The sequence below is a fragment of the Crotalus tigris genome, unplaced genomic scaffold (genome assembly GCF_016545835.1).
Source record: "Crotalus tigris isolate CLP2741 ecotype Arizona unplaced genomic scaffold, ASM1654583v1 scf7180000018053.2689490, whole genome shotgun sequence".
NCBI classification, from domain to species: domain Eukaryota; kingdom Metazoa; phylum Chordata; class Lepidosauria; order Squamata; family Viperidae; genus Crotalus; species Crotalus tigris.
The window spans coordinates 873,449-901,278 of NW_024096796.1; the positions used below are offsets into that span (position 1 = coordinate 873,449).

At 40.0% G+C, this 27,830-nt stretch overlaps 1 protein-coding gene across 7 annotated transcripts; it reads right to left on the bottom strand.

Moving 5' to 3' along the window:
- Nucleotides 1-176: 176 nt before the first annotated feature.
- Nucleotides 177-27,775, bottom strand: IWS1 (interacts with SUPT6H, CTD assembly factor 1). Of its 7 annotated transcripts, XM_039347133.1 has the most exons (16): nucleotides 27,656-27,716; nucleotides 25,324-25,395; nucleotides 22,656-22,771; nucleotides 20,394-21,183; nucleotides 18,084-18,273; nucleotides 17,833-17,890; nucleotides 16,965-17,059; nucleotides 15,883-16,033; nucleotides 13,555-13,637; nucleotides 12,107-12,236; nucleotides 11,556-11,673; nucleotides 10,530-10,641; nucleotides 3,350-3,406; nucleotides 3,068-3,179; nucleotides 2,479-2,638; nucleotides 426-563 (listed from the first exon to the last, which is right to left on the bottom strand). In XM_039347133.1, exons 1-15 carry the CDS (start codon nucleotides 27,699-27,701, stop codon nucleotides 2,510-2,512), a joined length of 2,259 nt encoding a protein of 752 aa, XP_039203067.1. In that variant the 5' UTR covers nucleotides 27,702-27,716; the 3' UTR covers nucleotides 426-563; nucleotides 2,479-2,509. The 7 variants fall into 7 exon arrangements, with proteins under 7 accessions (XP_039203066.1, XP_039203067.1, XP_039203068.1 ...); XM_039347132.1 differs by lacking the exon at nucleotides 2,479-2,638 and having other exon boundaries at nucleotides 177-563; XM_039347134.1 differs by lacking the exons at nucleotides 2,479-2,638; nucleotides 27,656-27,716 and adding an exon at nucleotides 27,492-27,648 and having other exon boundaries at nucleotides 432-563.
- Between the last annotated feature and the right edge of the window lie 55 nt (nucleotides 27,776-27,830).

Genomic DNA, 27,830 nt, shown 5'->3' on the forward strand with positions numbered 1-27,830 from the left:
AGGTGCCTTATCATGGTGTTATTTGGTCAATTAACAGAAATCTACATATGTAAACAGAGGACAAACACACTTTACCTCTAATTATAAAAATATAATCATAGCTCTTGTATTCTTTGAAACTTAAGAATAGTAAAATTTCTATATACATATTCAATTCACAAAACATCACACAAACCCCACCTCAGAAACAGATTTTAATGTACGAGATTTGTAGCAATACAAGGTTTTGTCTGTACAAAGGAGACGAGAAGTCAGGGTTAAATAAAACCATAATGAACAATGTCCCAGGGTTCATAACTCTACATGTATTACAATCAGCTGAACCAACAATTTGAAGATGCACTTAAAACCCCCAAAGTTTGTTTCTTAAAAAAATGTGGACATCTTCTGAGAGTCTATACAGGAGTCATCAAAGGTGATTCTGCGGAAGGTCACAATGGCATTTTATTTCCTTCGATGCTGATTTTTACAGCATGGGATGTTCTGCTTTTTTTCCTGATGTCTGTGAACTTCCGCATCTGTTTGTCCAGGCGACTGACCCCTTTCTTGGAACTTGCCTGGAACTTGAAAAAAAAACTTTTATTTAGTATTAGAACAGTCATCAATGAAATCTTGATATTTATAAACCACAAAAACATACATATATCATCCCTTGTTGCAGTTGCTATCTTTCATTACAGAAACTAGTAACACTGTGAGGGACTCTCAATAGCTTATTTTCAAATACTGTCTAGAGATGTACTGTACATTAAAGATATACAAAAGAAAGTGTTGCTTTTTATCAAAATGGACACAATTCTTCAATTACTGCTGAAGTTTGGAATCCAGACTGTGGATTTAAAACTCAAGCATTAGCTCGGCTATTCACACAGACCTCGTTCATAAGAGACGGATAGGAAACAAGTATTCCATACATCACTGGAATGTGCAAAAGGGAGAGTTCACAGGAACATTATCAACATTATAAGAAATCTATTAAATGTTCCCTCTAATATCTTAGGCAAGGTTTACTTTCTTCTTTTAGTCTTGTTTCTAAGCATTAAAGGTAGCAAGAAGTATATAGAAGATTCTGTGATTAACGTATAATTCTGGCTATTCTCATAATAAATGTGCATGTTCATTCACTGCTTAAAAATGATTACTGATATAATTATCCTATGTTCTCAAGGTTTAATACTATGTTAAAAACCAAGTTATTTTTCCTGTACTGGATTTATTTGGATTTTTGTTGTCTATTAAAACAAATAAAAATCTACTTTAATCTGCAATCTTTTGCAGATTGGCTTGGTAAATACTGTACAATATGGAAAATATAACAGTGAGGACGAGAAAAAGGAAATGTTTATGATGCATCACCACCCATTGGATTTCTTTCAACTGGCAATTTTCTATCCCACAATTGGTGACTAGAAACTCTTCGAAGGAGATGGCATTATCTGTTGAGCAATCTTTCTCCCAAACAGCTATATTTTTCTCTCCTGCTTCCCTTTGGAAATGTCCATTGAAATTAGTAATAATAACGCCTGAATCTGCATGTGAATTGAGATTTTTTTCCCTTTGTATGACCCTGCAATCCCTTTTATCAATGGTGGAGTCGGGGTGACTGAATAGACCTGCGTGTTTCCTGGCCTGATGCCCTTCCTAACACCTATGTGGAGTTCGCAGCAGATATTTTCTCTTTGGGCCCTGGTAGAGAAACATCAGTCGCTGCCTAGGATTGAAATCTCAATCTCCCGATTGTGAGGTGAGGATCTGCACCTCTAGGCCACTATGCCACTTCTGCATGTGAATGGGATTAAAAACCATGAAAGTCCCTAGTATACATAATAAGTAGCTACCTGACAAACCAAAGAATATTATTAAACAGTTTCATGAGAAATGTTTTACAAATTTAGCTTACACATTCATGACAACATATAGAACAAAATAAAACAAGAATCAATATGCTGCATCATCCATAGAAAATATCTCAAAATCTATATTAGGACAAAATCTTTATTACACCTTTTACAAAATCATGTAAAAGATCTTGAGTTGTGATGTGAATTCCCAGGACTTCTAGGGAAAGATAGCCGACCAAAGACAGGACTCAAGACAGCTCCAGAAACAAGCAGAACTGACATTGGACTACTCACCTGGAATTAGTACGAGCTGGATTGGTAAGAATTGTTAGGATATAATAAAAGCAACAAGTTGGGCATGTGGAAAGCTCACCACCACAAGAAAATGGTATATAAAATTGCTGTTAGTATCCTTGCTGAAAAGCAGCCTAGTTTTAAATGTCAACTCTTTTTAGTTTTCCAGTCATAAAACCCTGAAAACCTCAAAAAACACAAAACCCAATATATTAGTTATTTTCCTTGATCAGAAAGCTTTAATGAAACCTCTGAGTTGGTGAAGACATGCTCTTTTGTCTAAACGGGTAACAATAGCAAGCAGTACAGCACATGCACAGCTCACACTTTCTTTCAGAGATACCTCTTAGATCAGGGACAAGTGAAATATAAGTCTACAAGGGCATCCGGTTGCCTTCAATGCTGAACTTGACAGCTCGATGCACTTTACTGAGACGTTTCTGTTCAGTAAATCGCCTCTTGTGTTTTTCCAGACGATTAATACCTTTTTTAAGTGTCCCGGGCTAGAAATTAAAGAATGGACTACTGATAACAGACAACATAATCACTTAACACTCTTTTTCTTTGCCTTGTTTCACATATAAAAAAATAAAAGTCAGAAGAGATGAATGGTTTTCATTTCATACTGTGATGAACAGAAAGGATGGTGCAAAGAAAGTCATCTGCAAGCTTTGTGGGATAATCATGCAGATATCTGCAAGATCATAGCCAGAGCAGCAATATAAAATGGTTGATAAATATATAGGTTGCATTTTCACAATGGACAGAATAGTAGCCTCTTAAAGTACACGAAGTACATGGCTGAAGCTCTGGAAACAATACTGATGGAGAAGAGCAGTGAAGAACAATTTAAGTGAATCCTGCAACACCTAACTTACAAGAGATCTAATTTCAATGTTACTGAATGTCTTCCTTTTCCATTAGCCACTTACCCGAGAGGACTCCATTTCCACATTCCATTTTGGCCTCACTACATAATCCTTATTGGAGGGCATTGGAACTCTGGCACGAGCACAAAATCCTGGATCACCAGGTCGGAGAGCTCTAAAAAATATAACAAAGGTACTGCTAAATAACATGAGGGTGTTTAAGAATCTCTCTCAATCTCATCAGTTGGCTTTTTTGTCCCACAAAAGCTCAAAATTCTTCATTACAAACCACAGAATGAAATTGTGAGATATCAAAATGATATTTGAGGAACCAGTCCCACATACTTTTCCTCTCCTGTTAATACTTTCTCCAAGTCTCTGCGAGGTGTCTGACCACCAGAGCTGCAAAAACAAAAGAAGGATGGTTAGTACTACCAAAGATGAGTAAACAGATCATAATCAAAATAGTCTCTTTCCTATAAATCAAAATAAAAAACATATAATAATACCTAAAGCATGTTCAGCAAATTGTAACTCACAGGAACAAGAATGCTCCTAAGGAAGAATACTTCAGGAAGGAGCAAATGAAAGGTTTTTGAAAATAAATAGTACTTTCATAAGATCAAAACTTTTATAAACTGAATGACAAGTTCCAAAACATTCCAGGGAAGAGACTCTAGAACAGACATGTCAAACTTGCAACGTCACGTGATGTCGCGCTACGTATCGGAACATTTTTGCCATTGCCGGCAATGGGGTGGGCGCATTTTTGTGATGACATGTCCAGCCCGCGGGCCGGCAGTTTGACACCCCTGCTCTAGAAGGGGCGTTGGTCTTACCTGAACGCCTTTTCTCAGTACGGAGATGGATAATCCATGGATGGATGGGTTTTCTCTGTCTGCCTGCTCTTGAGACCAAGTAGCCAAAGCTTGACACGCCCCCACTTCCTGTGGAGTCCATTCTTAACGAGGGCGAATTGGCTGATGATTGACGAGGTATTGGCTCTCAGCTCCCTACTAGCGGCCTGCTGGCCTTGGGGTGGGTGTGGATTATCCATCTCCGTACTGAGAAAAGGCGTTCAGGTAAGACCAACGCCCCTTCTCCAGTACAGGAGATGGATAATCCACGGATGGGACGTACCAAAGCCTCACTGTCCCAAGGGGTGGGAAACAGATAAGGCCGGTAGATTGATCTCTGAGACAACTTGCTGGAGGACCCTCCTACCAAAGGAGACGTCCGCCGATGCAAAGCGGTCTATCTTGTAGTGTCGTATAAACGGGGAAGGCGAGGACCATGTCGCGGCCCTGCAAACTTCCTCGACTGACGCCTGGGTAGCCCATGCCGCCGAAGTTGCAGCGCTTTGGGTGGAATGGGCTGTGAGATGACTTGGGGGCGGCAGGGATGATACATTGTAAGCTTCTGCGATACAGCTTCGGATCCACCTTCCAATGGTGCCCGCGGAAACTTTCCGCCCCAAGGTGCCCGCTTGGAAGGACACAAATAGGGCCTCCGATTTGCGGAAGGGTTCTGTACGCTTTATATAACGCCGCAAGGCTCTGCGGACGTCCAATGTATGCCACTGCCGCTCCCGGTCATGTGTTGGATTTGGACAGAAGTTTGGGAGAATTACTTCCTGTGTCCTGTGAAAGAGTGAATTCACCTTCGGTATGAAGGCAGGATCTAACCTAAGGACCACCCTGTCCTTGTGGAAAATGCATAGGTCGTTTCTGACTGACAGTGCGGCCAGTTCCGAAATTCGTCTGGCCGATGTGATGGCAATCAGGAACGCCACCTTTAGCGACAGGTGTCGCAAGGAAACGGTCGCCAATGGTTCAAATGGTGACCGAGTGAGTGCGTGAAGGACTCGCGGTAGTTCCCAGGACGGGTACCTGTGAATTACTGGAGGTCTGGTGTTATAGGCGCCCTTGATAAAGGCGCGGATCCTGGGGTGGTGAGCTAAGGGAACCGAATCCGTGCAGGTGAGGAGGGTGGACAAGGCCGCCACTTGCCTGCGGATGGTCGCGGGGGCGAGGCCTCTGTCTAGTCCCTCCAAGAGGTAATCTACTATCTGAGGGATGTAGAGTTTGTGTAAGTCAAACTGCCGTTCCCTGCACCAAAGGCAAAAATTTTTCCAAGTGGAGTCATAAATGCGGTTTGTTGCCGGACGGCGTGAAGCTTGAATTATGGTAATGGCCCCGGGAGAGAATAGTTCCTGTGCCATTATCTGGCGCTCAAGTGCCAGGCGGTCAGTTGTAACCATTGGGGTTCCGGGTGACTGATGGTTCCCTGGTGTAGGGACACTTGATGAGGGGGAATGTTCCATGGGGGCGACTGAGACAGGTTCATCAGGTCGGCGAACCACGGTCTCTGTGGCCAATATGGTGCTACTAGGATCACTTCTGCCCGCTCCTGAATCAGCTTTCGGATGACCGCCGGTATGAGTGGTAGTGGGGGAAAGGCATAAAGCAGACCCTGAGGCCACTGAGTTCTCAGAGCGTCCGTCCCCTCTGCTCGCGGGTTGAAGTAACGAGAGTAAAATCTGGGGAGCTGGGCATTGTCTGATGATGCGAACAGATCGAGGATCGGGTACCCGAACTTGCGGGAGATGTCTAGGAACAAGTTCGGGTGTAGCCCCCACTCCGAAGGGTCCACTGTGGTGCGGCTTAGGAAGTCCGCTTGCTGGTTGTTGACCCCCGATATGTGTTCCGCTTTTAGTGACTTCAGATTGGGCTCTACCCAGCTGAATAGGAGTCGTGACTCTGTCATCAGGGTTTTTGATCTGGTCCCCCCCTGCCGATTGATGTGCGCCTTGGCTGCTACGTTGTCTGTTAGGACTAGAACGTGGTGGCCTCTGATTCTGTCTTTGAATTGTTGCAAGGCTAGGTGGATAGCCCTGAGTTCTAGCCAGTTGATGTTGTTTCTCAGATCCGTGGCGGACCAACGTCCCTGTACAAACTGGGAGTCCAGATGGGCTCCCCAACCATACAGACTGGCGTCTGTAGTGATGGTAACTCTGACTGGTTCCTTGAAGGGTGACCCCTTGGTCACGGCCCGAGAGCACCACCAGCGTAGCGCCCTGCGGATTTGTGCCGTGACCCTGACTAGGTGGTTGGATGCGCTGGTGTTCTGCCGTTGGTAAGGGAGCAGAAACCACTGTAGTTCCCGTAGGTGGAGCCTGGCCCAGGGTACAATGGCTATGGCCGATACCATCTTGCCCAATAATTGGGAAAGTGTTAGTATCGGAACTGAACGTTGCCTGTGAACCCAGCGAGCCAGTTCCCTGATGCCGGCCACCCGGTCTTGGGAGAGATAGACCATACAGTTGGTTGTGTCTATCATGGCCCCCAGATGCAGCAGCCTGGACGAGGGAACTGTCTGGCTCTTCTGAAAGTTTACTGAGAATCCGTGTAATTGGAGGACGCGAATGACGGTCCTTACGTCCGCCTGAGCTGTCTGTAGGGATGTTGCTTGGATTAGTATGTCGTCTAGGTAACATTGGACGCGTATTGGGATTTTTCTCAGTTTGGCGGCTACCGCTGCTAGTATCTTGGTAAATACCCTGGGTGCCGAAGATAGACCGAAGGGGAGAGCTCTGTATTGGAAGTGTTTTCCCCCGTAACAGAAACGTAGGAACCGGCGGTGGTTTGGGTGGATGGGGATGTGAAGGTAGGCTTCCGTGAGGTCTATCGATGCCAGGAAGTCTCCTTCTCTGATGCTTCCCAGGATGGACTGAAGGGATTGCATCTTGAATTTTTTGTATGTGATGTAGCGGTTGAGGTTTTTTTAGGTCCAGGATTGCCCTCCATCCTCCTGAAGTCTTTGGAACCACGAAGAGGATGGAGTAAAATCCTCTGCCTCTGTATTCCGCTGGGACCGGTTCTATTGCTTGAATGTCCAACAGGTGTTGGATGGCCTCCTGCATGAGTTTGCGTTTGGTGGGGTTCCTGGAGACCGAGCAGTTGATGAGTCGGTCTGGGGGTGTGACCAGGAACTCCAGGGACAGCCCGGACTGGATGGTTTGTAGTACCCAGTTGTCCGTGGAGGTCTGCTCCCACTGGTGGAAGAAGTGAGCTAGTCTTCCTCCAATGGGTAGGTCTATGTAGGAGTCATTTTGTCTTCCGGTACGGACGACCCGTTCCACGAAAGGGTCGTCTCGACTGGTTTTGTTGTCTGGGCTGGAACCCCGGTCTGTCGTAGGGGCGGCCGTACGGTTTGTTCTGCCTGGGAGTGAATGGCTTGGGTGCCTGACTGATAGGCGTGGTTGTCGGTTGACGAAAGGACTGCCTACGAAAGTAAGGTGTGGTACGTTTGTCTGACCTTTTGTTCAAGTGTGCCATGACCTTCCGCTTGTCTTTGTTCTCTACAAGATAGGGGTCCAAGGCCTCCCCAAACAGACCGTTGCTTGAGTAAGGGGCGGTCGCTAGCCGCCACTTAGCCTTGGTGTCAGCTTGCCAGTGTTTTAGCCATAGCATTCTCCTGGCAATTATGTTGGATGCTATGGATCTGGATGAAAAAATGGCCGATTGGAACGTTGCGTCTGCAGCGTATTCCGTGGCTGCTACCATCTTAGCCAGGTCCTGGTGTGTTCGTATGTCCTCCATAGGAACTATGGTTTGTAGTTGTTGCAACCAGATGAGGGTGGCCCGGACAAAAAAGGAGGCCGAGGTGGCTGCTTTGATGGCCCATGCCGCTGTCTGGTGGGTTTTGCGAAAGGCTTGTTCCCACTTTTTGTCATCTGCCTTAAGGGCCTCCACTAGGTCCCCAGCCATGGCTGTCTGGGAGACCAAGGGGGTCCAGGCTTCATCTACTTTAGGAATTTCTAAGGCCTCATTGAGGTCTGTGGCAGTGCTGTATAATTTTTTGTCCGTACCACTCACTGATGGGAAGGAAGCGGGAGAGTCCCATGGCTTCTTGATCCCTTTCAGGAAAATGGCGGGGCAAGGTATATGGTGTTGCGTTGTCACCTTTTCTACGAATACGGGTCTGGATGTGGTGGCCGGTGTCGCTTGCGGCTGAGAAAACTGATCCGTCCCCATGTCCGCAATGGCTGTGGCCTTGCGTAGTATCGTGAGGAAGCGGTTGGGATTAAATAATCCCCCTGAGGGGGGCTCAGGGGGAAGTTCCTCATCCTCTGACATAGAGATCCCAGGTTGATCCTCCTCTTGTGGTGAAGAATAACCACTCATGGAGGACTGGGCCGGGGAGACGGGTTCCTGAATGCCTGAGGACTCTGAGGGGAGTTCCGAGTGTGGCATGGCTGAGATGGAGGGCCCCTGGTCGTGGTGGGCGGAGCGCTGTGCTAGGGCTCGGTCCACCACTTTGGTTAATAGGGCCTCTAGCCGTCCATCTGCCCAGATGTCCCCTATGTCATTACCTTTGGGTGTGGTGACCGCAGGTGGAGAGTTGGACTCAGTGGTTGTGCCTGCCGCCGTGGTTGTTTGTTGGGCTGATGTAGATGGCGGATCCAGTGGTTGCGGTGTTCCTGGAATGGACCACGCGCTCTGGGTTGATGTGGATGGACCCAATGGTAATTCCATCTCGGTGGCCGCTATTTGAACCAATTCCAATTGGGCCTGCCTCTGCGCTCTGGAGAACTCCTTCTCCAGGGCCTGGTGCCTACGGCTGGCTTGCTTTTCCGCCAACTTGGAGGGCCTCTTGAGCGAGTGTTTTGTCTTCGCTTTGCACTTGCCTGCCGCCTTCTGGTCAGAAGGTGTGTTGCAGCCGTAATTGGGAGGTGGAGGGGTCGTGCTCATGGATTGAGGCAACGAGGGTCCCTCCATTCCGCTTGAGCAGTCCCAGAAAAACTGAGAAGACGCTCAGGCAGGCAAGTATTGGCGGGAGCGAAATTGGAACAAGTACCAGGACTGTTCCCCTGATCACCCGACCACAACAAAAATATTCTCTCTGGGCTAAGGTCACGGTAGCTGAGGGAGGTACCGAAGGCACGTTTGGAACCACTCTTTGGGTTCCGCCCGGAGGCCTTAGGTGACCAGGCAACGTGCACCAGTAGAAAAAGGAAAAGGGAGGCAAAAAATATCAGTGGCGACCTCAAAAGGGTCTGTAGGCCTGACTTAATACACAGCAGGTATCAAATGGCGGTCACCTAGAGCGGAATTTATTCTTATTAATACTATTACTATTATACTAATAATAGGAACAACAATAATAAAATAATAATAATAATAACAACAACAATAATGGTGATGATGATAATATTGTGTGTTCTGTCTTTAGGCCTGTTGGCCCTGCAGTCGCTTAATTTTTAGCTTTAAAAAAATTTTTTTTAATTATTATTATTATTATTTTTAAAATTTATGTATCTATTTTTATTATTATTATATTTTGTCCTATTATTATATGTGTGTATCGGGGGTGGAGCGCTGGTTGTGTGCTCCTATTCCGCCTCTATCAGTGATTCCAGATATGATGTAGAGCTTCCTTAAGCTCGGTTTGCCTTTCTCTGGCAAGAGATGGCAGCCACAGCTCGTTTCTCCCTGAAAAAGGGCTTTGCGGATCCCAGGAGGGTTCTCTAGCCTCCGTTTCTTGGTTGGGGCTTACTCCCTTCCTGTGCTTCGTTTCCCTCTGAAAATAAGCTCCGCAGCCTCCCAGAAGCTGCTTGTGCCCGGGGATTTAAATTTGGCGCGCTGTGACGTTTTAAGGGAATCCCAGTCAGGGATTGCCTTTGTTGTCTGAAAACGGCAACTAAAATGGCGCCCGCGGTTGCCCTGGGCTGCTAGGGAATCTCCGATGATCCGAATTCAAGTTTGAATCCGGACCTGGAGATTGTTATTTTTTCCCCCAATTTGAGGAAAAAATCCCTTGGAAGGTTGGGGAGAAAAGCTCAGCAAGTGGTCTCTGCTGATGCCTTCCCCCCCCCCTTTTCCACCTCCAGAGCCCTGGGGCTGACTGGGATCCGTGGGGAGTTTTCCCCCCCCCACACCCCCTTTTTCAATTTTAATATAGGATCAGGGATGATCCCAAGGAAAACTTAGTGGTTGGGGAAAAGGTTCAGCAAGTAGTCTCTGCTGATGCCTTCTTCCCCCCCTTTTCACCCCCCCAGAGCCCTGGGGCTGGCTGATATCTGTGGGGAAATTTCCCTCCCCACCAATCCCCTTTTTAATTTTAGGTTTGAGATCAGGACTGATCCCCAGAAAATTTTGTGGTTAAATTCCTATAGGTGGCAATTTTTTTGGAAGGGGAAGCCAATTATCAAGGGATAATCAATCAATGGATTTCTTGTCTAACCTGATAAGCTGAGAGCCACGCCAAAACGAGTCTTCTCCGAGCAGAGACCAAGTTAAGAATGGACTCCACAGGAAGTGGGGGCGTGTCAAGCTTTGGCTACTTGGTCTCAAGAGCAGGCAGACAGAGAAAACCCATCCGTGGATTATCCATCTCCTGTACTGGAGAAGGCTACGTGCAGCAACTTTTTTGATTATTGTTTAAATTATACGTAACTGAAATCACTACATAGCTTTTGGAATTGAAACACCAAAGGCATTATATATTTGTATAAAGTACTTACCTGCTCAATCGCCTTCGTTGAGGCATCTGCTCCAGATCTCTCTGTTCTCTTTCTTCTCTGGTCATTCCCTTATAGTTTGATGTTAAACCAAAAATGGGCCGGGACCATTCATCTGTTTAGTTTTATTAAAAAAGAGGACAAAGTTAATTAAGTAAAAGTAACAAAACAGCATATACCCAGTATCTACCCAATAAGAAACTTGACTTCTGACAGCCACTTGAACTGCTTAACCTTAAACAGAGATTTTAGTCCATTTAAATTAACAAAGTATGAGTATCCTTAGAAGAAAACTAAATTATTTTAACAAATTTGTTAAACTAAATTTAACAAATTTAGTTATAGTTTCCTTTAATTAAATCTGAAAATATAGCTTTTAAAAGTATCATAAATACTGAAAAATATACATTTTAGTTACTATTGAAATCAGCACACGTATAAAAACACAATACCAGCTTGACATATATTTAAGACAGCTGTAGTTTAGGCCCCTCACTTAATAATGAGTTTAAAGAACTGAAATATGCAAGTTTTATGTATATTTAAGCCTGCATTTATCAGCAGTAATCTTGCAAACACTTACCTGAATTCCCAAACACAAACAAAATGAAACATAAAAATGATTTTCAAAAAATAAGATAAAATATTGAAAATACAATTAAAATAAATAAGATTGCAAAGCATTTCATCACATATTCAACAGTAGGAATGTTTGTAGCATTTTCTATTTTAGAAACATAGAAAACTGATAGTAGAAAAAAGGACCTAGAGATTCATCAAGTCTGCTCTTTGAAGGGTCTTTTTTGTTCTTTTTTATTAATTAATTTGTAATTATTATTTGTATAGTTTGTCACACAACTAGATGTTCAGATAGGATTTGGCATTTTTATCCATTTATCAAGTCCTTCCCAAAGACCTGGGATAGGTAGATTATTTTAATTTATGTTATTTTATTTTAATTTTTGTCAATTGATGGACTTTATAATGAATTTTATCTTTCAGTAGCGTACAGTATATTAGTTTACTTACTAATTAGCTTTCCTGCCATATCCTTGTTGGACCGTGATTCCTTTGGGTGTTTGTAGAGATACATCACTGCTCTTCCAATCCCACTGTGTTTTAAGGTCTCTTGGCTCACACTAGGTAACTACAAAAAAGAATGATGAAAAACCATAGTCTGCTTAAACTTCAGTTTTGTTTTGATAACAAAAGTCTAAGCATATTAGATGCATATTATCAGGAAGGATTCTTGAACGAAACAGATGCTCAGGCGAGCTGTGGAGTTCCATACATATAAGATGCAAGAAATTAAGCATCTGTTGGAAATCATTTAAATCCAGAGATTCCCACATTTTCAAAGGTTTCTTAACTTTTATAGAATTTGGCTTCACCGAGCAGCAATACTTCATTATTGTATTAATTTTAAAATGAAAGTACTTCTGTAGGTACTGAAACTATGCAGGTACCACAATTCATCTTACTGTTATGTGCCTATTAATTTCTCAAATATTAATCTTAGCAGAATACAAAACAAGTCTTCGAAATAAATTATGCTGACTCCACATGCATGGGAGCCTGACCTCTTGCAAAATCTTCAAAAGCTCCTCTCGAATTTTCAGGGCAGGAAGACTCCGATCTGGTAATGGAGAAAGCCACTCTTTGATGGCTGACATTACACCACTGTCAATGAAAGTTTCCTTCAAGTCCTGCCTAAAAATTGAGAACAAAATGTTAAACTAGCAGTTCCAAAGTAAAGAAAAAGGCATATTTGTTGGAAGTCTATCAATTTCTTTCTTTATTCCACTGCTTAAAATGACAAAAATATTAAGATGGGATGGGAAGCCATTTTCAATATGTTTAAATCACCTATGTACCTACCTTCCAGTTACAACTATTTGTCCTTCTGATCTATTAGTTTGATTTATGTATTGGGCAAGATCTTTGAACCGACAAGCAGCATCTTTATGATAGATACTATTCAATTAACAGGAGCATGCAAATGTTTTTTTTTTAACCATAAACGACACCAGACTAATATCATCTTCTTGGATAAAATTATTAGTGGATCAGGGAATGCTGTTATTACAGTATACTGGATATAACTTAGCAAGGCCTTATACAAACTGCTAGTAAAATATATTATTTGATTAAAACCTCCTGACTGTATGAACTGTCAACCAATGGAGCAGTCTGCCATGTGGTATATTGAGTTCTCCTTTGCTGGATATCTTCAAAAGACATGGATTCAGACAGTATTGCAATCTGTCAGAGATAGTCTTATGGATCATATTTTAAACAAGTAGTTGGACTAGATGACTTTTACGTTTCCATTGAACCCTGTGATTCTATACAACACCTGAAGAACAACTTTTAGAGGATATAGGCTAATTTGGTGCAAAAACCTAAATAATCTGAATGCATGTAGATATGTGGATCCTAGTTATTACAAGCAAATGATTCACTGATATTATCAACAGATTTGTAGCTAGATTGGTTACACTCCAAACAAGTTATTTGAAAAACTCTTATCAAGTTAGGTTTTATTCACCTTTAAAATCCTTTAGCAATTCAGTGATTTTAATAAAACCTTCCAAGGTATAATAAACTTTTAAAAGTCTTAAGTTATTTTCAACAGAAAGTTAGTCTTCAAAAATTTAAATTCATTTCATATTAAAATAATAAAACAAAGTACAGGACCATTACAGTATCTACTTATCTAGATAAAAACAAATAACAATTTAGCATATGATCATCTACATCAGTGGTTCTCAACCTTTCTAATGCCGTGACCCCATAATACAGTTCCCCATGTTGTGGTGACCCCCAGCCACTTATACATCACCGGGTGCCAGGGGCGTGGCCAAAGAAAAGGGGGAAAAAATGGTGGACAGCCTTGTTTGGCGACCCCCGTGAAATGGTCGTTCGACCCCAAATGGGGTCCCGACCCACAGGTTGAGAACCACTGGTCTACATCAAACCTTCTTTTTTCCAATATTGAATAGAAAAAAAAAATCAGAGTTTTGCTTACTTTTTAAGATGCATGACTACAGTTGGAAGTAAAGTTAACTTCTTTAGTGCTGGTTTCTTCTGTGTATTCAACTGTCTATCCTCCTGCAAGAAATTATACATGGCATTAAACATAAGCAGAAAAAAGCAAAATGCTTAAGACATTTGCAAATCAAACCAACTACAACCTTTTGTAATGAAATAACTAAAAAAGCAAGCCCAACTAAGCCTAAACAAAATAACTGAAAAAAAATAGCAATTATAATTATGTAAATTTCACTGGTATTTCCTACATTTATACCTGAGGTTTTTTATGTGCTGAATCATTGATTTCTGTATCCAGATAGTGCACAGAATTTCATTCAGTGTACACGTTAGCCACACAAGAGTGATATTAGGCAGAAGCAGGAATAAGAGCTTTTTTCAAGATCTTGACACTATTCTCCTAAAGAATGTGAACTAAGTTAGCAGTAAAAAAAAGGCAAATTTAACAAGCAATGCTGCACTTTGTAAATAGAAAAAATGTGGTGAGCTTCTTTTAAAAGATTTGCGGATTATCAGCTTTGGTTCTACAGGTAGTCCAAGACTTCTAACCATTTGTTTAAAGATCATTTAAAGTTAACGACAGCATGGAAAAAAGTGATGTCAATCTAGGTCCTTGGATTAGGACCGTTGCAGCATCCCGTGGTTATGTGGATCAAACTTCAGGTACTTGGCAATTGGCAAGTATGAGGGCAATTCAGAAATAAACCTCCGTTTGGTTATTAATGATAGACACTCGCAGATACAGAACTTTTATTATACACATTAGAAAACTACAACATTACATTACTTTTCAACATAATCACCATTCAAACTGAGGCACTTGTCATAATGTCTTACAAGTTTGAAATTCATTCTGCAAAAAAATCTCCCGCCTGGAAATGAAGCGACCCCGTAACAGCATCATGAAGCGCATTGTCATCGTCAAAGTGGTGCAACGCAAGCCACTGTTTCATGTGCCTGAAGAGATGGTAGTTGCTTGGCACCAAATCTGAGCTATAGAGAGGGTGATCAAAAACATCCCAACGGAACTGCTTGAAAAGTTCTTGGGTGCGTCTAGTGGTGTGTGGGTGAACATTATCGTGAACCAACACCACACTGGAACTCAATATGCCCCAACACTTGTTATGGATGGCTCATCTGAGTTTTCGTAACATTTCACAGTAGACTTCTGAATTGATGGTCAAATCATGCTCCATGAACCTCACTAGCAGTATGCCTTTGGCATCCCAGAATACTGTTGCCATAACCTTTCTGGCAGACAATATTTGCCGAGTTTGGGGTTTCTGAGTAGTGTGTATGACACCACACCACTGACTGCTGTTTGCTTTAGGGGTTCACATACGACACCCAGATCTCATTGCCAGTCACAATTTTGTTAAGAAATTTTTCTCCTTCCTCGGCATAACTCTTGAGAAAGTCCAAAACAGAACCTATTCGATGTGTTTTGTGCTCCTCAGAAAGGAATTTTGGTACCCAATAAGTACAGAACTTGTGGAATCCCAAATTTTCTGTCACTACCTCATACAAAACACTCTGAGAAATTTGGGGAAAGTGTAAAGAAAGCACAGATATTGTGAACCGACAGACTTTTGACAATTTCCTGCATGAATTCATCGCTGAATACAGATGGGCAGCCACTCCTTGCCTCATCATGCACGTCAGTTTGTCCATCTTTAAACATGCAACACCACTGACGTAGACACCTTCACTCATCATGTTTGGTCCATAAACATTACAGTTCACGATGAATCACAGCTGCCGAAAGTTTTTTCACACATAGGAATGGTATTACTGCATGCACTTCACATTTGGCAGGATTTTGTATGGCAGGGTTCATTTTCAATGGATCTAGTAGATAAATCAACTGCAACACAATCTTCTCCTTCCACTCATTGCGTAGTGAACTACTGCGCACAGTGCCATGGGATGGGCATCGCTATTCCCGCCCATTTCTCACACATGCTCAAACGAAGGTTTATTTCTGAATTGTCCTCGTATTTATGACAGTTTCAGTATCCCGGGGTCACATGATCATCATTTGTGACCTTTCCAGGAGGCTTCTAACAAACTCAATGTGAAAAGCTGGATATGCTTAATGATTACAGAGAAAAAGGGGTAAAACCAAGCAGGGCTCAGTGACTGCATTGCTTAATGACAGAAGCCTGATCTCAATTGCTGTCATAAGTTAAGGACTACCTGTATTCAATTCAATGAGACAAACATAGTACTTTCCTGAAATCCAGTTTAAAATAATTTCATTTGCATGAATTATATCCTTACAAGCCTTGGAAAGCAACGAACACACCTCTGCGGCTTCATTCATCTTAACGATCATAGCACTGACTACATCGTCGGCATCACTAATGAATGTCCCGCCATCACGATTGCGCCGGCGTTTGCCACTCATGCTCTTTTTCCGTTGTAACATCATATCAAAATCTGACATGAAGTCCATACTGAAAGACAGTGTTTCACAAAATTCAAAGATTAACAGGATATAGTCACAGCTTAACCAACTGTAAACAAGAATGGTTCCAATACATATAATACATGATGTATTTGGGACAGATCTATCAACAAAATAAAGAGCGCTTTATCTACTCCTAAAAATTATGATGTAGAATTTAGAACATTGGCCACAATCCCGAAATTATAAATGTACTGGTATTTAAAGAAAAAGGTAGCACCCTCAAGAATTACAAAAACCAGTGGTATGGAAATGTTCTGTTTTGTTATTCAGGAAAAGCAACAGTATCAAGCTGTAAATTAGGGTTTAAGTCATCTGCTATCAATCCCAATATAGAGTACATGAAACAGTCAAGTGATTTTTATATTTTTACCACCTTAAGACTATAATTCCATTTTTTATCCTAAATCCCATGGGATATATTAAAGGATCTGCATAGGCCTTATACTGCACAGAAACACACGGAACCTAAACAAATGTTCTATAAAAGCAAGCTGGCCATGAAACCAAAAATACAAATAATGGAGAAGTGCCTGGCTTTCAAAGGGTACCTTGTCCAGTATACAGTATAGGAGCATGGCTTTGTAGAGGCTTTGATTAATATCAGAAATAGAAGTTTGATTTAGAGAAAGTATTGACATCCTCATCTGACTAGTTCTACCTCCTTTATAGAAGATGGCAATGTAGACTTCTAATAATAAAAACATTTGCCCTAATTAAAACTTTTTTGGTAAAGTTTAGTATATGGTTGTTCCTCAAACTTGAACTAGGGTTAGAAAAAGATGTTTAAACTGAGGATGGAAAGAGAAATATGTGTGCTATGTTGAAATTCCTGAAAAAATGCAAGATTTTTAAATATGATACATAATTTGATATACATCATATCGATTTGGTTTCTTGTAAAATTATAAGAAACGTACTGTTTTCCTCTTCTGATATTGTCATCAGAATCTGATTCTTCTGCTACTTCTTTTCTTTCTGCTTTCTCCTCTTCCAAATCCTCTTGGTTAAATCCCTTGGGTTAAACACAATAGAAGTTGGTTAAATATAACTTAATATAATATATATTATATAATGCATTATATAAACAGTGTTTTTAAGAATACTTAACAGAGATCAATCATAGAATTTATATAAAATTCTCAAGGTTCATACTTATATTTCATCCAGGATATCACATTTCCAGCTGGCTAGGGTTATCGATTGTACATCCAGCAATTGATAAAGCTAACAAACTAATACAATTCAAAAGGTGATGAAATGGCACGCAGGATTTTGGAAGTGTCCAGAATATTTCCATCGGGCAAGATGATAAAAAGATAAAGAAAGATAAGCCTGCTTCAAGCAGAGCTAATATGCTTATGTAGTTCTTTTGACATTATGGAAGTAGCTTGCTAATGGTCTTCAGAAATGCAAATACACTAATCTCTGTAACTAAAAAAATAGCATGGCTTCAACACCAGCAACTTATATCAGTTAGGCTATTCTTTTTTTGGTTTATTTTGTGTTAATTGCTATTCATTCATTTTTATGTTTTTTATATTTTATGGTATAGAGTGGGGGTTGTCTTTCAAATCCAGCAGGAGAAAAAAAAACCCCAATAAATGTTTTCCCAATGAAGCGTAATAGTGAACTTGAAAATGGCATACTATTTTGTTATCACAGTCTAAGAAATACACTTAACAAAGATGAAAGTTACTTAAAGAAACGTGTATTTGCAGATCCCTCAAAATTACAGGAAGGAGTGATGAATGGGAAGAACAAAATATAAATTCATGATATACTTACTGTAAATTCCTCTTCTTCCTCATCTCCAGATTCTCCAAATATATCTGCTATGAGGTTTCTGAAAAAAAAAAAAAAAACAAGCTGTTATTCATAACCATTTTCTGGGGATGTTACCTAACACTACAACTTTTATTTACTTAAAGAATTTATATGGCAACCCAACTTAAAACACCACTGGATAGTGTACAATAAACCAAAGAATGTCCCATCTATTCAATATTGCTCCAGAACTTAATCTTAAAATTACTTACTCTTGCTCATTTCCTGACTCACTGTCACTTCCAAAAAGATCTTTTTCTTCTTTCTTCTTTCCACTGTCATCCTTATCATCATCTTCCTCGCTATCAGAAGCGATAGATTTCTTTTGCTTTTCATATTTCCCTGTGGTAGCATCACTATCTGATTCATCACCATCAGAGATAACACGGCTCTTTTTTGCAGCTGCCAACAGATGAATAAATAAATGAATCAAAAACAGAGCCGACTTGGAGCAAAATAATTATCAATTATTAGTTGTGAAAAAAATCTCAACATTAAAAGCAAAAGGAATTATTTACAACAATAACTGCAGAAAAATTAAACTTGTGTCAAGTAACAGCAAGTCCTCCTAAGTTTATTAATAATTCCAGTAAACACTCTGAAGTAGTAAGGTCCCATTTTAACATCTTTGTTGTATAGTTTGGTTAAAATTTTGATTTTTTTTTTCAGAAAGGTCATTGTAGATCTCTGCCAATTCATTTTTATCATACTTCCTGTTAATCAATTGAACTAAGGTGTAGGGCAATATTGGAGTAGGGCAATATTGGAAAAAGGAATATTTGCCTACTTTGCAAAAGTGGTTTTCTAAAGTATCCTATCTGGCGGAAATGGCAAAGATTTCGGCTTTTTTAAAGGATCAATCGCAAGAGAAGTTCTTTGTGGTATGGGAAAAATGGATAAATTTTATACAACATAAGTTGGATATAAAAAAATATTATTTAGTTTTTCAATAACTCATATATAAATTTTAATATTTTATAGATTGTATTATTTTTTCTTTCTCTTTATATTTTTTATTATTATTTTACTTTCTTATATTTCCTTTCTTCTTTCTTTCTCTTTATTTTTTTTTCTTTTTAAGTATTTTTTTTTCCTTTCTTTAATACTTATGTTATATATATATATATATATATATATATATATATATATATATATATATATATATATATATATATAACGTAAGTATAATATATATATTATTGTTAATTATTTTATTAGTTGTTTAAGTAATGTGTTTAGACTTATTCATGGTTTATATTTTTTTTTAAAGAATTCAAGAAACTTTAATTAAGCCTATATTCAGCTCTGGGAAGGCTGAGGGAGGGAGTGGGAGGGTTGGGGTGGGTTGTTTTTCTTCTTGTAAAAATTTTAAAAATTTTCAATAAAAAAAAAATCAATTGAACTAAGGCAAATTTTTCAACCTGCTATGTTATAATGTCAAATAGCAACCGTCTGGGGGGAGGGAGGGCGGAGTACAATGGGCCACTGTATGACCTACTTCATTTAGCATGGAAGATGTTATCAAGCAAAGATCTGTTTTCTCTTCATTTTAATGAAGAGAAATCATCCACCACATACACCTTAGAAAGCTCATTTTGGACTGCTGCAGTATTTGTAATACAATCAAGAATAGAGTGAAGAAGCCACTTGCATAAGCAGTGAAATGTTTCAAACCAAAAAAGGAAAGAAGTCCAATTGCCATGATTCAACTTCCAGAAAACTACACTAGATAACTGAGAATCATCAACATACTGAAGACTGAACATAATTTCATTTTTAAACATGATTTCCCATACACAAACATTAAAAGAAATCTGCACTTTCCACTTGGCTATCTCTTATTGCTTTCCCCTATCCTATAGGGGAAAAAATTATCAGTTTATAGAAAGAATGGATAAAACAGAAAGTGCTAAATGGGCAGCAGAAGTACAAATATATCATTAAATATATCTAGGGAAAACAGGGAAGTTGCAATACATGCAATAGTTCCAGTAATTTTCTCTACAATTAAGTGAACACACTAAATTGCTTTTGATATATTTTTCAATGGATTTAGATTGAGGACAACTTCTAGCAGCTGGGGTTCACCACGTCCTTTTTACTTTGGTGGCCTAATGTTTCAGGAGGTAGAATAATAGCATACTGATATCAACAGAATTTGAGAAATGGTTCAGATCCTTTCCTCCAACTTTTGAGGATTCAGCTTTTAAAGACGTGTTACATTTAGTCTATTCCAAAGTATGAAAAGATGATAACTGTTAGATGTATCAAAATGAATCACTGTTCACACATGTATTTGTACATTTATCCCTTGTTCGGCACTATGTTTATTTCTACTGAATATGCAATCCCTAATGGCAGGATTGCTTATGCATTTTAGTCACCTGGATGATGCAAATGATAATATGCTGATGTGGGACACATCAAACATAAAACTTCAGAGCCAAAACGTTATGTCACATTTAGTTTGGAATCACAGCTTATATAGACTGAAAATTACTTCTAAATTCGTTTTTCCTTACGTGTTCTTTCTTCATCTTCACTATCAGAGAGCACAACAGCTTTCCTTTTGGCCAATTTCTCCTCCTCTTTTCCATCTTCTTCATCACTGTCTATCTTCTGTTTTTTGGGACTTCCTTCTTCTTCACTGTCAAAGCCATGTAGCCTCTTTCCAACATCACTATCTGAAAGCTGGGCGCTATTCACCAGTTCCTCTTCCTTCTTATTTTCTCCATCACTATCACCTACCTCTATGTTCTTTTTATTTCTGGGGGGATCTTCACATTCAGAGTCACTGGACTGGACCTTTTGCTCCTCATTTTCAGAGTCACTGGCAAGAGGTTTTTGCACTGTCTCATTTTCTGAATCAGGGTCATGGTTTTTTGCATGCTCCTCAATTTCCGAGTCACTGGCTGGATGTTTCTGAGGCTCTTCATTTTCTAAATCACTTCCATGCCTTTTATGCACACTCTCATGTTCAGAATCACTGCCCGTGTTTTTCGGAGGTTCCTCATTTTCAGATTCACTGCCATGGCCCTTCAGAGGCTCCTCTATCTCAGAATCACTGGCCTGATTATTTACAGCATCCTCATTCTCCGAGTCACTGGCAGGTTGAACAGGATTATCTTCCATATCAGAGTCACTGTCTTTCTCTCCATCAACCCCTTCATTTTCTGAGTCACTGCCATTATGATTAACGGCATCCTCATTTTCTGAATCACTATGTTTCTGTCCCGGTGTATCTTCATTTTCTGAGTCTGTCATGGGATGTTCTAGAGTTTGTCTGTCATCTTCCCCATCACTAAGTTCATTCTGGGAAAAATAGAAATAATAATATTAAGGAAGCCACAGAAAGTAAATGAAGACCAAATCAAATAATATAATTAAATCAAAAACTATCATGGGTATTACAGTTGAAATGTTTAGCATTTAACTGTAAATTAAGTACAAGTAGTCCTCAAAATAAGACCTTAATGGAGCCTACCCATTGGGGTTGTATGCCATGATGGTTGTTCAGCAAAACAGCTTCACTTAACAACCCCCCACTCCCTGTTCTCTGATGCAACCATTAAATGAATGCGAGCGTCATTAAACGGTGCACTGGGAACCTCGGGGATGGGGTAGTCCTTGGAAGGCCTACACATGGCTACCTCAACCTCAGGCACCCTGAACTCCCACTTCTCACCAGGGTCCCTGCAGTCCTTCAGCTTCCTTCCCAGCTAGTGAAAAGGATCAAGCCAGCTGGAGTTTACAAGTCTCCAGCTGCCTTCTGACCTAGCAAGCAAGGGGAGGGGAGACCAGCCAAAGTTTCCAAACTCGAGCAAAGGGAGAGATCAGGCCGTCTGGAGACTCCAGCAAACAAGGGGAAATCCCACCAAAGGATTTGCATGACCTGGCCTCCTCCAGGTCCCAATAACACCCAACTAATGCTCTGTTTTTTTTGTAGCGTCTGACAGAGGCACCCAGCCTGATGCAGGATCAGTTTTTCACAGATACAGCCTGGTGGCAAACTCCTGCTATTTCGCAACAAGGTTTTTTTTTTAAAAAATTATTTTTTGTTTTTTAAGAGGCTCCATTTGTTTGTGGAGTTTACGGAACCTCCTTAAAAAGGGAACCCCCAACAGGTTCACGAGATAAATACTTGCTTTGTCATTAGGCTGGGTCTGTTAAGAAAACTGATGGGTGGTGATGGGTGCACTTTAGGAAGACCTGAAAGATTAGGTTAGGGACAGATCATTAGGTTAGGGACAGATCGTATGAAGAAAATCTAACTATGTGGTTACTAAGAGTTGACATCAACTTAAAGGCACGTACTAAATCATTAGTGCATATTAGCAATCAACTAGGTTAAAATCTTTCATTCATACAACATAAAATCAACAAACACTTATTTTCATTAAAATAATATAGAAAAATATTAAGTGAAATAGTTTCAAAAGCAACATTTTCTCAATCCTAAATTACTTTTCCAGCCTAGATCCTTTTTCAAAATGCTTCACTAACAGTATTAATAGGTATATAGTAATGAAAGTTATTGCAAACCTTGTTGAAATATACAGTACACATGAAATTTATGCAAAATCTTCAAAAATGTTTATTTCCTTGTACATTTTGAAAAATGGAAATTGCTTTATAGTGAAATACTATAATTTGCAGTTTACTTTTAAAAGATTATATGAATTAAATATTAACGTTTAACTTTTAAGAAATCCTTTGCTCAAACAGATAGGAACCATGGGCAGGATAGTTTCCAGTTAATATTTAAAAAAATATTTCATGACTACCTCTGAATGTTGTCCTATGCTTCCATTCTCTGATCCAGAGTGTTGTTCATTTCTGTTATCTTCCATGTCTGATCCTGAATCACGCTCATCCTGTACTGGTGTGGCTCCACCATCATCTGTAACACATTATTTGTTTAAATCAAATTGAAAGCTGACAATGACTTTTAATACATAGAAACAATTACATCAGTGCAAATGAATACTGTACTAGTTTTAATTATCTCTATATTCTTGCCCCTTGCTTAACACCTATATGAGACTGCTGAGCGAGGTAATTCATCCCTTTGGAGTAAACACGTGGGTAATACTGCACTTTTCCCTTCAGAATTGATGGAGAATTTGGAGGCCTTCACATGTGGACTTACCATTTCTGTTTTGCATCAACTACAACTAAGACATTGCATCCAACTTATATGCCAATTATCCCTTACCCAGACCAAGAAGCCTTTGGACAATTACTCATACACTGATCACCTCACGCAATGTCCTCTACAAGGGCCTGTTCTTGAAAACCACTTGAAACTGCATCTGGTGTGAAATGCAGTGCCAGGGATAATCATGGATATATCTTGTCAAGCCCATGCACCCTGTAAGCTCTGCTGGTTACCAACAGATTTCAATTAACAATTCAAAGTGCTGGTTGTTACCTATAAAATCTTTGGTGGCATAGAGTCTGGTTATCTAAAGCAGTGGTTCTCAACCTGTGGGTCGGGACCCCATTTGGGTTGGAACGACCATTTCATGGGGGTCGCCAAACAACGCAGTCCGCCATTTTCTTCCCCTTTTCCTTAGCTGTGCTACTCCCTTTTATTCTATTGGCTTTTGAAAGCCAACAGAATAGACTCTCTTGAATAGAGTCTAATTCTATTGGCTTTCAAAAGCCAATACGAATTGTCCAGGCTGTCTCTGCCTTGCTGAGCCCGCCAAAAGTCCCATTCTGCAAACGGTGCTGCACCAGTTGAGTAGTCCTCGACTTATGACCGGTTGGGGGTCACGGCATTAAAAAGGTTGAGAACCACTGATCTAAAGGATTATCTGTCTTCCATAATGGGGCAAAGTTGGCATGCTCTGGATCCCATCCTTTAAGAAGTGTCAACTGATGGGACCCAGATAGCAGGCTTTTTCTGCTGTTGCCCTCTATATTCTACACCTTCTCACCCTCAGGTATATCTATCCTATATACTGGCTGTATTCTAAAGAGTTCCAAAACCTGGCTTTTTCATTAGATCTTGGGTTAGAGTGGTGTTGACGCCTCAGTTTTAACAATAGCTTTTATTACAGCATTGAGTGTTGTTTTAGGTTTTCTTCATTGTATCTCGTGACCTTTTATGCTCTATGCATCATTTTAAATTGGCAGCCTTAAAAATGGCCAAAATAAATAAAAATATAAATTACGGAAGCAAAACTTTGAACTAAAATATTCCATAATTAAGACTTGTTTAGACATTCAATTTCGGACAGCGGCTGGAATACCATGGAGCTAGAAACTCAACATAGTCAAGATTACCAATCCTAAAATACTGTAAATATATTCAGTGAACCGTGGAAACAGATTCCATTATTCCATACAAATAATGTAGAAAGGTACAGGAGTGGGGCGGCAACTATTTATATAATATTCATTGAGAAAGTTTACGTTCTGGACCATTTAAAAAGGAAGACATAACTAATCAGCTTATCAAAATGAAATTAACAAGAATTAAAATGTTAACAATACAATTGCATTTTGGGGGCCTTGGCCTAATAGTTCCCATTTACAAAAAAAAAAATATCGAACTCCATTAGATTACTAGCCTATCAGTCTCCTCAGCATTATCAGTAAACAACATGCCAGATATCTATCCATTAAGTTTTGGTATTGGCTAGACCTAGAGAAAATACATTATTAGTCAAGAAACAAGTTAAATTTAAAAATGCACACTCTACTTTTGACTATGCTCTTGTTCTGAAACATCTGGGAGGGGGGAAATCACTTTAAACCCATGTGCAAAGCTATATGCAGCCTTCATTGATTTTATAGCAATCCTTGATTTAATTTCCCATAGCCTAATCTAGCATATAAGCTTCAAAACCTTTCTATTTATAGATAGAAGCTTCCTTCTGCTTATCTATAAATTATAGGCCAACTCAGTTATAGAGGTCAGATGCATCACCCAGAATCACTGTATCAAGAAAATATTTGCTAACAGAAAAGTCTGGCACAGATATATTCTAGAACCATTATTATTCAATTATTACATCAAACCTTTAGTTGCCAAGATAAATAATTTCTCCCATTATCCCTCAAAATAGGCAGAGCAATATACAGTAATCTGTTTTTAAGCACAAGGAGTAGGTTCTGCTCTTCCAGACCTATGCTGGTCCAAAGAGAGCATTGCAAGCTTTGGCTGAATACTGAATAGAGTAGCCTTAGAAATCAAGTATAGTAAGACAAAGACACTGGTATATCTGGAAATTAAACAATCGTCCAATTGAATGGTTAAGTTATTTAAATATCTTAGTGTTGTACTTTATGCCATATTTACATGTAAAAAAAGCCCCAAAATCAGCTACAGCCCTGCAAAAATTATTTTACAGTAAATAGACATTGCTTATTCTTGCTGCATTTTGAGCGCACACAGGACAAGTTCAAACACAATTATTAATTGGTGCCCAGATAGATCCATACCTCCTTTGACCCCTTGGAAAGGGTTCAGACTAAGTTCCTCAGGAGCATATTCCAAGTGTTCCATATGTAATTCTACATTGAGAGGATGGTGTCAGTAAGATTGAATCCAGTGCTTGGATATGAATTGTCAGGTAGTGAACTAAATTGTTCTTTTCCCCAAAGATCTAACTCCTCGGGTTCTTTCCAATAATTTTGTTTCCCCTTGAACTAAGGCAACACACAACGAACTGGAACTCCTTGGGTTTTCCTTAATTTAAGTGTCTATGCTAGGGCATGATTATACAACAGAAGCAATCAAATGCCATAGAAACATCATTATTCAAACTAACCTTATATTTCTCCTTAATGACCTGCCAGTCCCAAAACTAAGGATAGCCTTAATGTTGACACAAATTCAATTTTAGAGGGCTGATACAAGGTTATCCCATTCAAATCCAAATTATGCCCATATAGAGGAACCACTGAACTCATCAAACTTATATTGTTGTTTTATGCTGACATCTATAGTGAGCTGTTAACTAAATTTCTTGATCATTTTCATAAGTTTTATTTTAAACTCTTATTCCAGGCTCAATTCTTTAAGTTGGCCAAATTATATCATGCAGTATGTAACAAGAGCAACATTTTGATTGATTTGCTTACCTAATTAACTTATTAATTACTATTCGTATTATGTATATAATATACTTTATGGACTGATCACTGACTGCAATAATATATATTTCTCTCTCAATTGCATTTCAATATATTTCTATTCTACAATAAACATGAAAGTGAAAATAGAGTAGGTTCCTTAACATACTGTCTTCAGCATACTGACTATAGTATTTCTCACCATTAGTCATGGTGTTTAAGGCTGACATAAACTGTAGTTTAAAATATCTGGAAGTTAATAAAAGCCATCATCACTATTCTATAATTACTATACATGAAACAAAGAAGAGGAAACTTTACTTGAAGAATTTGCTCCACAAAACGTTTCCTTTTTTGGGGAAATGTTACTAACTCAAAACTAATTCTAATTTTGTATTGCGTAGTAGAATAAAAACAACCTAACACAAAAAAGATAAATCTATTCATCAAGTGAATTGCACGCATCCCTTTCAAACACATAGTCAATTGAGAGCCAGTTTGGTGTAGTGATTAAAGATTCTGGACTAGGAATCAGGAGACCGTGAATTCTAGTCCATAAAAGCCAACTGGGAGACATTGGGCAGGTCACTCTCTTAGCTAATCTCACAGGTGAGGAAAATAGGTGGAGGAAGGTGGAGGAAGGAGTATTAGGTATATTCACCACTCAAATCACTTATACAAAAGTGAAGGTGGGATAAAAATCTAGTAAATAAATAATAGCTCTCCATTCTACTTTTAAATTATATTTGCTTTCCATAGTTAATTAAAGACTTCAATAGTATAAATAATAGTACAAACAATAACCAAATTGTTTGGTTATTTGAGCTGTGCAGAGATCTGGATTCAAAGGGCACCTCCATAACACGCATCTCAACACACTGCTCTAGTCATACAAATTGAATTACATTTTATCTTTGTTTCTTTTTCTTTCCTCACTGATTAGAAAATTAAATAGAAGCTTCAAGAAGGGAGTTGTTGGACTGGAGAATGTTTCACTCTTTTGTCTTCCCACAGAAGGTTTAACAGCATCATAGATCATAAGAGGGCAAAATCTATTTTCCTTTTTGTTTTGAAACTATATTTTGAAACATACCTATTATCAAAACACAACATAGAAATAAGACACGCAGTTAAGTAGATTGGGCAAATTTATCTCTCCCTGCCGGGCAGCATCACTTTCATTAACTATATCAGCTTCGTCCTCACGATTACCGATACAGCAGCCCAACGGATCTAGAGGCTCTCGGGTTGAGGAAAGCCTTAGGAACTCGGGCAACGGTCAGGTACCGATTCATAACACAATGGGGCCTAACGGGTACGCTACGCACCCAGCTGCCGGAACAACCATACAGCAAGAAAGCTCGTGAATCCCTTGCTCTCATTTGCAAGCCCAAAGGTGTTTTTCCAAGAGGCAACGGGAGCTGAAAAAGCACCTTCGGGACAACCATGACCTGGATGACTGAGAATCTCCACAGACAAACCTACAGTCCAAATCCTACCAGCCGAGCTCACCCTCCCGCCTCCTCCGACTGTACCTGACTGCTCCCCACCGTAATACTCCGTCTCCATAGCCCCGCCTCCCACTACAACCGGCTGAACAGCGGAGGGGGGCGCTCCGATGGGGACGGCGGGAGCCAAAGGGGAGCTCAGACACCGGATCGAAGCGGGGAGGGGGAGGGAGGCAAAGGGGGGGAATCACCTTCCAGTTTCAAAGCCGGAAGCAACAGTATCCACGACCTTCCCATCAACCCGCGCGCCGTAGTTAGGCAGTTCCGCAGGTCTGAAATGGCGCCTCCGCCCCCTCCCCGAGCGGAACCCAGGAGCTCTTCCGCTTGAGATGAGTGGCAGGGCCCGTTGCAAGATGAAGGGCGTTG